This window comes from Solanum verrucosum, unplaced genomic scaffold, assembly GCF_900185275.1.
Source record: "Solanum verrucosum unplaced genomic scaffold, falcon-dt-bn FXZP01000154.1, whole genome shotgun sequence".
NCBI classification, from domain to species: domain Eukaryota; kingdom Viridiplantae; phylum Streptophyta; class Magnoliopsida; order Solanales; family Solanaceae; genus Solanum; species Solanum verrucosum.
Window position 1 is genome coordinate 1,050,128 of NW_026020217.1, and position 13,720 is coordinate 1,063,847.

General features: G+C 34.5%; 1 protein-coding gene across 1 annotated transcript; it reads left to right on the plus strand.

The window, feature by feature from the left end:
• Positions 1-645: 645 nt before the first annotated feature.
• On the plus strand, positions 646-9,994 carry LOC125830689 (uncharacterized). Its single transcript, XM_049509870.1, has 11 exons — positions 646-844; positions 1,296-1,590; positions 2,982-3,059; positions 3,182-3,690; positions 4,666-5,298; positions 5,424-5,578; positions 7,799-8,010; positions 8,116-8,249; positions 8,335-8,681; positions 8,757-8,860; positions 9,654-9,994. The coding sequence occupies exons 2-11, from the start codon at positions 1,314-1,316 to the stop codon at positions 9,722-9,724; spliced, it is 2,520 nt and encodes an 839-aa protein (XP_049365827.1). The 5' UTR covers positions 646-844; positions 1,296-1,313; the 3' UTR covers positions 9,725-9,994.
• The last annotated feature ends 3,726 nt before the right edge of the window (positions 9,995-13,720 follow it).

The window sequence follows — 13,720 nt, forward strand, 5'->3', positions numbered from 1 at the left end:
TTACTCATTTTCGAGATTTATCGAAAAAAAATAAAAATTTTAAAAAATTGTTGAAATTGTTGAATTTAAGGTTACTATATTTATTTGTGAATTTTTGGCGTTAATTTTATATTTTTTTTTCATATTTTTTATTAGTCAATTACTCATTTTCGGGATTTACCGATTTTTTTTTTTGAAAACGGGTTGGGTAGTTTATTTAAAAAGGAGGTATATCTAGACCTTTTCGAATAGTTTAGGGGTATATTTGACCCTTTTTCCTTTAATATAAATGCCACGTGGTAATGTAAAAATGACGTGGCAATTCCATTTGGCATTTAACGCCCATAAGGGCATATCTAGACGAAAAGTTGGACGTTGAGGGCACGAGTGCGCCAAACTTTAAACGGGTATCTAGTCCTTTTCAAATAGTTTAGGGGCATATTTGACCCTTTTCCCTTTTATAAATAAATTGTATCCTATGAAGATAAAATAAGAAGAAAATATTAAGCTAACAATGCAAATTACAATCAGACCAAACAGTTTATATATAAAATGAAACTTTTCATTGTTATCTAATCATAGATTTTTAAAGAATACGATACGATAAAATAAAAAATAACTATTGAGAGTGTTAAATTTGTGCTAAAACCGCAAGAGATCACTTGTGGGTAAATCTAACATTTTAATAAAATTGAACTCAAAACTGAAAGAAATGAGTTGTTTGAAAAAACCGAAGCTTTGACACAGATCCAAAGCTTATCACACACAGCACCGATTTATTCCGGTCCGACTCACCACCGGTCCACCGCCGTGTTCCCGATCGGCAACCTCTCTGACTCTCTTCTCCGGTGACATCTCTGATCAGGTATTTTTCCGATTTCATTTCCTCCTTCGCTTTCTCCATTACTGATTTTATACCGCAAAAAGACATATTCTTCATCTGGTAGATTCCTATCGCTTTACAATTCTCATTCTATAGTTTTTACTGTCTTCAAATTTATCTGTATTAGTATTTACCAATAATTGTCGTGTTTATTAGTTGAATGTTTTTGATTCTTCGAAGCACAAACACGAATACTACGCTTTTTTTTTTCCTTCAAATTATTACATTTTGATGAGTTTGGTTACTAGCATATGGTCATAATTGAGTAGAAAATGCAATGCTTTGAGCAGAGATAGATCCAGCATTTGCGCATCCAATGCCTCACTAGAACTCTATTTTGTGTGCATAGAAAATTAACATACAGATGTATATTTAGGTTTTTGTTGTCAGTTTCGAGGATTTGGATAAAGAAGTTAAGATTTTATTGTTGTAGGGAGTTACAGGGGAAATCATGAACTTCCTGATGCTGAGGTCTAATCAGACTGCAGCTTCTGAGCATTCACCTGCTCGTGAAGTTCAATCGGTGCCAACTCATGCTGCCAAACCAAGTACTACTTTAGAGGGCCTTATTGCTGAAGAACCTTATACGGAGAGTGAGAAACGTGACGGTGAGAGTGATGAATTTGAGGATGAAGATCTTGAGGACATAAATGAGAAAAACAACTCTCAATTTGCTGCCAACCACATTGATGTTAAAGAGGACGAAGGATGGATAACTATTCCAAAGGGTAAATTTTCTTTTTTTTCCTCTGATCTGAAAGTGTAGTTTTTTTATTTTTCCTTTATACTTTGTTCTTGATGTTTGGTATCTATATCTGTATGCTTATTACCGATAAGATGCGCTGCATCACATGTCTTGGATATTATTGATACACCATATGCATTAGTTGTCAGAAAGGGAGAGTAACCTGAATTGGTTTCCTATGGAGTGGGGGTTTGTTCAACATCTGCAGTAAATTTTTATTTCCTTAACTATGTGGACTCCTATTACTCTCTGCCTCTCTGGAGTCATTCGTCCATAAACTTAGAATTTTTATTGCCTAAAAATCTCCAGTACAGATTGGAATAGTAGATTTGTGCCTAATTTCATAATGTCCTTCTACCTCAAGTTGTGGGAAAGAATTTTGTTAGGAGTTTAGTCTACAATCCTGCTGTCTAAGTCTTTCTTACACACATCCTACTGGTTCAATATCTATTTTAGACTTTAGAATACCATAGTTATTATGGAAAGATTATCCATTCTTTGAAGGAGAAAAAGGGAAACTTGTAAAGATATTCCTATCGCGGTGGAAAATTGGTTAGTACAACTCTTATCTTCACGAAAGATTGGGAGCTTTTCTAAGAGGGAGGCAGATGGTCATCATTTATACCTGATGATGGCCTGCCTTTGGGCTATTTGCCATTGGTTCCAATTAGTGAGTTACTCATAGAAGTCTGAATCTAGTGCTTGGAATTTTAGCATATTTCGCCCTCCTTGTCTAAATTGATGACTATCATTTATAATTTTATTGTGGATAGTTCTGATAAGAATGCAGGGCAGGGAACCTTCTTTTATTCTTAAGTCCCAACAATATCACATCTTATAGTTTTGGATCATACTTGTTGTAAGTATTCCGGAATGTTTTTACGGATCAAACTTTCTATAATAGGAAAGTCTGTTTATTCCTAGCTGTGGTTTGCATTTGGCAATGACATTTTAGCTTTGGATTAAAACATTGGTCGAGAATCTTAATTTTTAGTTTTTTTAAAATCTGTAATATTCAGTAAAAACGCTGAAAAGTTGCATCATGAAGAGTACTTCTGTTGTCTTCTATTTCACCTCTACTTTTTCTGTAAGCACTGATAATTTTCAAACTTGGGTGTGCAGAAGGAAATCAAAGAGTCCTGAATTCATCTATATCAATTTTCGCATAATATCGTTATTCTCTTCATCTTCTGAATGCTAATATAGTTATGGAATATTTTGTTTAAGTTGATTGAAATCTTAGTTGTGTGCTTGATTTTTCTCTCAGCTGCTTTTTTGCTTCAAAGATAGTGTTTGATGTTCAAAATGTTTGTCCAGCAATCCCGAACTCATATCTCAATGAACTAATTACCAAGTCTTGACATGCCTTTCCAGATAAACTTCCTGATAACTGGAGTGAGGCACCAGATGTATCTTCCATATGCTCACTGGACCGCTTCTTTGTTATACCTGGTAGCTACTATTGTTAATCTCTTTTTCTACTTGTATCCTCCTGTCCCCCTCCTTTTCTATCATCTTCCACCTCTTTTCAGGTTTTGTCATTTATTTCTTTCTAATTTTTTCATCAATTATAGGTGAACAGGTCCATATACTTGCATGTCTCTCAGCCTGTAAGCAGGATACAGAAATTATTACACCTTTTAAAGTTGCGGCTGTCATGAAACAAAATGGTAACACAGGGATTACTTCTGGGTCTGTTTCCCCTAGAGAAGCAGTGGATGATAGTAGTGTAAGTGAGGATGGCAATTCAAATATTAACCCCGAAAAGGAGGTTTCTACTGGTGAAAATCTGTTGAGATTGGAAGATTACAAAAGACAAACTGAATCACTAGTACAAAGGTTTAACAGTTCTCACTTTTTCGCTCGAATTGCCGAGTCAGATGAGCCTCTATGGTCGAAAAGAAAAGCTATGGAGGAAGTATCTGATATGATTGGAGCAGATGGCTCAGAAACAGTGAAGACACTTAAAACGAAGCCGTCTTTGAGTGCTTCCACTGATAAGGGAAACTTTGATGCTAGAACCTCTGGTGGAGTGGCAAGAAATGCTGTCAAGTGTTGTGCCCTTTCAAATGGAGATATAGTGGTATGTTCCGCAAAAATTGTAGTGTCTGCTGTTACACCCAATCTCTTGTGAAATATATACAGACCAGCGTACATGCCATCACCCTTTACTCAAATTGTACTAAGGCATTCCATTTCTTTCATAGTGTTGACTTTGGTATCTGCTGTTGTGTTTCTGTTTTTTTATTGAACTTATGCCTGCATGAACCTGTTTCCCGTTACTTTAGCATATAGTTAGCAGATCCAAAAGAAACATAGTTTCTTTATTGTGTGAAATGTCCACTGTGACAGAGGATTGATGCGGTTGAAAGAAACCATATTCAGCTCGAGTTTTCAAATGTGGCAAAAATTTGTCCTGTCAAAACAATAGCTTAGATGTGGAAATGGTGGTCAGATGTCATACATAAGCTTCTCCGCAGGGAAGGAGGTTGTTTGGAAAGGGGTTATTGGAGGAGTAATACTGGATTTAGAGTGTTTTTCTTGAGAAATCTGTATCAGGGTCCAGGAGAAGGTTGTTGTGGTGCTGAATGGTATGGCTAGCAAAATTTGGGTTTCTCTCCAGGTTATAATGGATTCCTTAGTGTTATTTCTAGAAGTATGATCTCACTGTTTAATGTAGTGCAGGGTGACTAGTGGATTGTACAGATTTCTTCCCGTTTTATTTTCTCCTTATTCGATCTCTATAACTTCTTTTGAAGGCAATCATAAACACGGATGTTAGACAAGTATTGTTTTAGTGGTGGGAAGTGGGAACATTTAAATCAGAGTAAGGTAGGGGTAAGGCTACATACACACTACCTTCCACAGAACCCACTTGTGGGACTACACTGGGTATGTTGTTGTTGAACATTTAAATTAGAGATGAAAAATAGTACCTCTTTTCCTGCCCTTTCTGATGCTTATAGACTTTTAATTGTATTACTTAATTAGTTGTCTTTTTAGTTTTTCCTGGAGAACAACTGATGTAGATACAATTTTCTTGTCTGGAAGGATGCAGGTACTTTTACAAGTAAATGTCGGCATTGAGTTTGTGAGAGATCCCGTGCTTGAAATTCTTCAATTTGAGAAGTATCAAGAGAGAAGTTTGTCGTCTTTGAATGAGGAGAATTTGACTTATGCTAAGCAGGATCCCTGTGGTGAACTGCTGAAATGGCTACTTCCTATAGATAATTCTATTCCTCCTTCCGCACGACCTTTATCCCCACCTCAATTAAGTTCCAGTGCGAGCATTCGTAGCACATCCACAAAGCCCATCGTATCTGGATCTTCTGGATCACAACTCTTTTCTTTCGGTAACTTTAGAAGTTACTCCATGTCTTCACTTCCACCAAATATTGCACCACCTCCATCTGTTACAACCTCCACTACTGGACCAAGTTTTAATCCAGAAGATTGGGAACGCTTTTCATTTCAAAGGTCAGTGAAGAGTGAAAAGACCGGGAGTGAAGGACTTTTATCCTTTAGAGGTGTATCTCTTGAGCCAGAAAGATTTTCGGTTCGTTGTGGTTTAGAAGGTATTTTCATCCCTGGAAGAAGATGGAGGAGGAAAATTGAAATAATTCAACCAGTAGAAATTACTTCTTTTGCTGCTGACTGCAATACAGATGATCTCCTTTGTGTCCACATCAAGGTGGGTTTTATTCATTAGCCTGAGTAACTAGCTAAATTGGATATATGTATGTTGCTAGGAATTTAATGTACCTTATGGCTTGGGTATGTCGAGACAATTAACATGAAATCAGCATTCTTTTGCAGAATGTGTGTCCAACACATGCACCTGATATTGTTGTCTACATAGATGCCGTAACAATCATTTTTGAAGAAGCTTCAAAAAGTGGGCCTCCTTTATCATTACCAATTGCATGTATTGAAGCTGGTGAAGACTATAGTTTGCCAAATTTGGCCCTCAGGTTTAATTCGGTTTAACTTCTTATCTTTATTTAATAAATGGTTTATCTTCTTTATCTAATCATTATGAATAGTGCTAGTGTATTGACTCACAACAGACATCATTTTTGGGGCCTGGTGTATGTAAATCTGTATTTAATGATTGAAGTTTCCCTAATCTGCATTTGTTTTAGAGGTTGTTCTTCTTTTAACCAAGAGAATGGAACATATATTGGCCATCAGCAGAAACAGAAGCATTCCTTCCATTGAGGCAGGTCTTATTAATAAGATATCTGCATAGAGTTTACTTGCTGTTATTGCAGCAAGTATCAGTGATCAAGCTGAATATTTTTGAGATTGAGGAAATTCTGAATATCTTACTACTTTTTTCCAAGTATGTTCAAAGGAAGGGCTACCAATCACCAGTTAGGTGTTCCTAAATTAATAGCGTGTTTGACCAAGCTTCTTGGAGGCTAAGAACACTTCTTTTGAGATTTGAGGTGCTTGCCAACGAAAAAAGTGCTTTTTCTTTGCCAACTAAAAGAAGTGCTTTTGAGCAACAACTTGACCAACTTTTTTGTTGTTGGGATAGTTTTGTTTGTTGTTGGGAAGAAGCTACAAAATTTCAGCTTTTCCCAATAAGCTAAAGTAGAAAAAACCAAAGGTATGGCATAGTTGTCAATGAAGTGGGTTGATAACCATGAGGTCTCAGGTTCAAATCTCAACAAAGACAAATACACTAAGTGATTTCTTCCCCAGTCTTAGTGGACAGAGCTAACTGTTGTCGGTGAGAGATAGAAGGTATCCCGTGGAATAAGTCGAGGTGAGCGAAAGCTGGCCCAGACACCACGGTTATAAAACAAAACCAAAAAAAAAAAAACTAAAGTAATTATTTCAAGGAAAAAATATACAACAACTACGCCTCAGTCCCAAACAAGTTGGTTGGCTATATGAATCTGCATATCTTCATTTAAGCTCGAATCATACTAAATAGAATAAAAGTGAAAAAAGTTTACAACTCTTATTATTATTAGAAGCTCTCTAGTAAATCTAATACTATCCTCAACTAGTAGCTATCACCTATATGGATCTTTTTCTTCCCTCGTGCACTATCTTTAGCTAAGTTGGCATTGATACCAAGCATTTATAGGTCTTTGGAGACAACTTTCTTGCATTTATACCTCATCCCCTTTTAACACCTTCACTTACCATAGTTTTACACCTTCTGTCTAGTGCATCTGTAGGTCGACGCAATATACCCATACATCTCAAGTGACCTCCTTGCATTTTATCCTTAATGTGTGCTACTTGCACCTTCTGGCAGATGTCGTCATTTCTAGTCTTATCTTATCTGGCATGACACATATCCATCTTAGCATCTGCTTTTCTACAACACTCATCTTGTGGATATTTTGTATTTTAGCAGCCCAACATTCCATTCACTACCACATAACATTGCTGGTCTTATAGCTATTCTGTAAAACTTGCCTTTCACTTTGGTTGGCTCTATTTTATGAGGATTCATCATGAATTGGATTGGTTGACTGTCAGCCTACCACAACCCTCTTCCTTTCTCGGGCTTGGTACCAACAATTTAAGCAAGCCCACACGGGAAGATTTTCAAGGAAAAATATCCTTCTTATAAATTTGTTTTTACCAAACCATCCCTCATTAATTTAAAACATCTATCTTTCAAAAATATACAGAAGCTTTTCTCCTTTTTTGGTTTCTTCCTTGTCCTTTTTCCCCCTTATCTCTCTTCTCCTCCTCTTCCTCTTTGGAATAGTCTATCAACTATAAATATGAGTCATTTCTCTCTTTATTAATTAAATTAAATAAATATAAAGTAATTTAGGTCTTTTATAATAAATAATTAAAATAATTTCTCTGTTTAAGTAATCCTAATTGTAAAATGAACCTTGCTACTTTTTTTTTGATACTTAAAAACACTTTAAAAAGATTGGCTAAACACAAAATTCTTATCAAATACTGGGGGAAAAATACTTCTCAGACGAATTGGCTAAACACAAACAACTTTTTCCAAAAGTAGTTATTTGAAAGCTATTTTGACAGAAGTGCTAAAAATAAGCTGTTTTTGGCAGCTTGGCCATACAGTCTTAAGGCTATTGTTTTTATTGCTAGCTTCAAAAGTCAAAACCAGTGTCGGCCTAACTTTTTGTTGTAATTGTTATAATCGCTGGATTGCAAGTGCGAAGAAATTAACTGCAATATGCCCTTTGCAGGAGAGGTGAAGAACATTCTTTCATTCTCAGACCAGTCAATCCCATCTTGAAGAGTTCCAACGGTCATAGTGGAAAAACTTTTCGATCTTCACGAGTACATTCTAGAAGTGCATCATCAACATGGCACCATCTTTCCAATATTGAGGAAAGAAATATTGGGTCACCTACTGATAAATATGCAGTTCTGGTATCATGTCGATGCAATTACACAGGTAGGTAGTGTTTAAAAAGGAATTCCTTCTAGGTACATGTATCTGAAAACTATTTATGGGGTCTTACACTTTTTAAGTTCTTGGATCTCCTGTGGATACTTGTAGAATCAAAGTTGTTCTTCAAGCAGCCAACAAGCTGGAGACCACGAATTTCTAGGGATCTTATGATCTCTGTTGCTTCTGAAATGACAAAACAAACCCTTGGATCTTTTGAAGGAGGTGCTCAGCTTCCAGTACAGGTTGTACATGATATGAGAATAATTTTAACTTATCAAGGTGAAGGTTTAAACATCTTGAATGCTCATCTTATGTTCAATTTGTCAGGTCTTAACTCTTCAGGCATCAAACCTGACTTCACAAGATCTGACAATGACAGTGCTTGCTCCTGCTTCCTTTACTTCTCCACCTTCTGTGGTGTCATTGAGTACTTCACCGACATCACCAATGAGTCCCTTCATTGGCTCTTCTGATTTTATGGAGAGAGTGAGTATTGATAAGCAAATTAGTGCTGCTCAGAGCAATAGCTTGGTATCAGTAAATCAAGTACTGGAAGGGAAAAAAATTTCCCAATCAGTTTCATTTAGTGAGAGAGTCACTCCCATACCTGATGTGCTTCCAAGTGGCGATTCAGGTTGTACACATCTATGGTTGCAGAGCAGAGTTCCCTTGGGGTAATCATTTATTTGTAAATTATCTTTATTTTGCATTTCGGGTTTAGTCTTACACCCCCTTTGTGGTGGTTTCAGATGTGTGCCCGCTCAATCTACAGCAACCATCAAACTTGAAGTGCTTCCCCTGACGGATGGTATAATCACACTTGATTCTTTACAGATTGATGTAAAGGAGAAAGGTATTAGCTGAGTTCAAATTGTTAAACTTGTTTCCTGCCACTTCCGTTATTTAAATATCCACATTGAGATGGCTGCAATGATTTGACATCAATCCCTGGCTTGGTTCCTTAAGCATATTTCACTTTAATATCAGAAATACCAGAAAGTTTGATAAATATCATATTTTCCTTGGTTCCTTTCCCACTCTTGAATTATTACTCAAAAATTAGTGCAAGGTATTACGTGCCTTGACAATTGTGTCGGGTTTATTTGGATTGAAAGAACAGAGATGAGATCAGTCAAGAGGAAAATAAAGTAGGGAAAGAAAGGAGAAGAGGATTGGATGACATGCAGTAATACTCTTACTATGTGTATCAAAATGGAAAAAGACCCTTATTTGGTTGGATGAAAATTAGAACTTATCGAGCTACGGTTTTACCCCAATTTCTGGTGGGAAAAAAAATTAGAACTTCTGTGGCTTCAGTAATTATCTCAATCCGTCTCTTTCATTCTTCCTCTGTTTACACCCTTTTTGTTGGGTAGACTGCAAAAAGTAGAGTAAGCTCTTGATATAATTAGATTCGATGCAGTTTGTGTTATCTTTTATGAACTACGGTGCATTTACGAACTAATTGGTAATTTATGAGCAGAGTATGAGTGAACCTTTCCTATGGTGCATGTGTCGTCTATATTTTTTCAAAACATTCTGCAAAAATGTACTTTTGTATGTGCTACTATCTGTTCGAGTCCAGAACAAGTTAAAAGTCAATGTAAGAGGATGAATTAACTGAGACAAATATTCTGCATTGGCAGGTGTGACATATGTTCCTGAGCATTCTCTGAAGATTAATGCAACTTCAAGCATTTCCACTGGGATTATCTGAGGTGACTATTTACAGTTTTCGGACGTCGTAAGTGGACAGAAAGATACTCATAGTGCTAGTGTCATACGTAGATGATATCGCGGATTTGATGTAAATTGAGGAGTCCATTTGGTGTGATGATTTTGTGTAGATTTATAAAATGCTAGCCTTTAGAATTGACAAACTAAAGGAGAGAATGGATTATGTGAAGGGATTGTGACTGTACCTTATTGTAGATGATGTTATGTTCAATTTGAAGTACCCACCAGGTGGAAAAGTGAAAAGCAAATGGATGACTTATGTTTGTGTATAATTTTGTTTTAGGTTCCTTTTCCAATAAATTTATTGATCGACTGCTTCATCCTTAACCAGAGGTCTCGAGTTCGAGTCCTGGGTATGGAGAAAATTTTGTTGGGAGCGCCACTCCTGAATGGACCCTGCAGTGTTTGATTCGAATTTAGTCAGGGCTCCGGACACCGTTTGGGAAACCAATTTTTTTTTTTACCAGTGTTCGATCTGGATTTAGGTTCAGATATTTACCAAACTCTTAACAGTTAAATTATATCAGGACTATGAAAAAAACACTTGACAAGAAGTCACATGTGGAATTGGAAGTGTAAATTTTGTAATTTATATTTTTTTTATTGGCAATTTCAAGAGTCTAATGCAATTTTTTGAGTGATTTTAAAACTTATTTCTACTTAATTATGAAGTGATTGGATGATATTTTTCCTCCATTTTTAAAACTTACATCTACAAAATAGTAGATTCAAGTTAATGGATTCCATCTCATATAATCACAAACAAATTACCACTTAACAGACCAAGTTCTTTAAGTACAATATTATACTAGAATTTAGCATGTTAATTAATTTAGAGGTATATTTTCTTAGTACATATTTAGCAATAATCAATTGCAACTTTACTAGAAATTAAATTAAAATACCTATTGTCTTGTTTTACCAAACTACAAAGAAAAAAATTTCAAAGTTACACATTAATTATATCACATACGTATAAGGAATTATTATAATTAAAAAATTACTATTAAAAAATAGATAGAAAAGGATTAACACTATCCATGAATTTTCATTCAAAATTCTATATATACTTCTTTCCATATGATCCACTTCACCACCCCCAACAACAATAACGTACTCAATATAGTCCCATAAAATGAGATTTTAGGAGGGTAGAGTGTAACAAATTTTATCCATACCTCAGAGGTAGAGAAGTTGTTTTCGATAAATTCTCGACTCAATAAAAAAAGGGTCCAGAAAAAGAAATAATGGAAGTACAAGAAACAACACATAACAATACTACAACAAAACAATACGATAGTCGAAGTACAAAACAACATATAGTAAATGAATCACAAGAAACTACAAAAGTAATACTACGACTACTAGTGATACCCCTGCCCACTCCCCCCCCCCCCCCAAGAAAACATTTCTCAAAACCTTTTAATTATTCTCATGCACATTTATTCATGCACTATAGTCTATATATACCCCCCCCCCCCCACGTAAATCCCTATCAATTATTCAAAATATAAACCCTAGAAGATCAAATTTCAAGAAAATATTCGCAATGGTTTATTCTACTACTAATTATTCTTCATGGAAATTTATGTACTTAATTCTCACACTGTCTCTTGTTCTTGGCTATGCTTCTTCAGTGAGAATATCATCGGCAACGACGATGATTCAAAAGAGGAAGAAGATTTTAGACTATTTTCAGAACCATCTCCAAAAAATTACGATGAAAAGAAAGAGTTTCTAAAGAGTAATTTATATCATAGGCTACCAAAAGGGGTTCCTGTTCCTCCTTCTGGACCATCACCTATTGAGAATAATGATAATATCAACTTCTCTTATCCTTAATTAAAAGTGAATTAATTGCTTAATAAAGAATTATGTTATTATATAGTTTGATTTAGATGGTATTTCATAAATCATCATATATATAATATTATATTATGGACCGAATGAAGAGCCAATGTGATTATCCCTTGCAATTACGTTCTTTTAAGCTATGAATTAAAGGAACTATGCCGAATGAGGTGCTAATTTGAGTAAATTTTCAAACTAAAAAGTAAATTTATGATGTTTAGGATTTGTGGGTACGATAAATATTATTTGTCCATATCCAATGTTTACAATAATTGATAAAAGTAAAATATGCATAAATTAATCATGATTAAGTGATAATTATGTGTGTATATACGCACATATTATATATTCATTTGCTTGATATAAACACCTGATTTTAATTGTGTCAAATATCTTGACCTATCTCGTATGTGGTCTCGTATCTTTATTTGATGGAAGCCCCCCATTTTTATAGTATTTAAAAATTCAGGGTCCTTGTGTATAATATTATATTTCCTTTCTAGAAATGGCGTTCCAACATTTTAATCTTATATTCTTCTGATATAACTATAATCAATACAAATTGTCTTCTTTAGTTTTCAAATGAACTTGCTTCATCATACTTCGAAGGATTTGATAGGTTAATTAGCTTGGAATTATGTCATAATTTCTTTAAAATTCTTGAAAGTTTTATCTTTAATTGTCCGTTACTCAAATAGTTGTTGTTGCATGATAACGTTTACATCAATGTCATTGAAATCAATGTTCATATGTCGAGATCCTTTGGGCTTTGATTTTATCTTTGTAAAGGTAAATAGATTGTTTTTGATCGATTTGATCGGGCCACTTGTGAGATTAGTTTAGAAGTATTACATCTAATTCAATGTTATGGAGGACTACTGTCCTAGTACTAGTATATATGGGCCAGAAATTGAACTATTGACGATAATTAGTAGAAATTCTTTCTTGCTTTGTTTGTACATTACTATTAGAATTATTATGATCTTTTTCAATATTTGTGACTGAAAATTTTGACGATCATCATAACTTCATCGATAGAAATTTGAGCAACACATTATGCTTCAAAATTGTCCCAAATCAACACCAAATTTGATATCCAGACTGATAATGCAGTCCCAACAATTTTCAACTCAAACATTTATTTTTATTTTAAAAAAAAACATTTTGTTTTGTTCTACAAACAAGCTCATAATGTTTTTCCCCATTTTTAAAGCTTACATCTACAAAATAGTAAATTCAAGTTAATGGATTCCATCTCACATAATCACAATCAAATTAAATAAACTTACCACTTAACAGACCAACTTCTTTAAGTACATTAACATTATAGAATTTAGCATGTCAATTAATTTAGAGGTATATTTTCTTAGTACATATTTAGCAATAACCAATTGCACCTTTTACTAGAAAATTAAAATTCTTATAGTCTTGTTTTACCAAACTACAAAGAAAAAAATTCAAAGTTACACATCAATTATATCAGATACGTATAAGGAATTAAAATCCTCTAGATTGATATAATAAAAAAATTACTATAAATAAATAGATAGAAAATAATTAACATCATCCTTAAAATTTCATTCAAAATTCAATGTATGTATTTATATATATAGTCCTTTCCATATGATCCACTTCACCACCCCCTACAACAGCAACATACCCAATATAGTCCCACTACGCGACTTTAGTCCTACCTCAGATCGAGGTTGATAGACCTTCGGCTTAAGAAAAAAAAATGTATAGTAACGAAACAATACTACAATAAAACAATACGATATTTGAAGTACAAGAAATAACATATAGTAATAGCAATTGAAGGATAAGAAACTACAAGAGTAATACTACAATTACTAGTACAGACGAACAACAACCATGAAACTCCTAATACCCACTTTACCACATTTCTCAAAAACCTTTTAATTACTTACTACAACTACTAGTATGGACGGACAACCAGACACGACACTCCTACCCCCCTCCAAAAAAAAAACATTTTTCAAAAATCTTTTAATTACTTCCCATGCACTTTAGTCTATATATATACCCCACGTAAATCCCTAAGAATTATTCAAAACATAAACCCTAGAAGATCAATTTTTTTAAAAAAAACATATTCCCTATGGCT

Coding starts and splice junctions, on each gene's coding strand:
- LOC125830689 (XM_049509870.1), top strand. CDS start 1,314: ATGAACTTCCTGATGCTGAGGTCTAATCAGACTGCAGCTTCTGAGCAT. Junction 5,579..7,798: donor TTGCCAAATTTGGCCCTCAG/GTTTAATTCGGT, acceptor TGCCCTTTGCAG/GAGAGGTGAAGAACATTCTT. Junction 8,861..9,653: donor GATTGATGTAAAGGAGAAAG/GTATTAGCTGAG, acceptor CTGCATTGGCAG/GTGTGACATATGTTCCTGAG.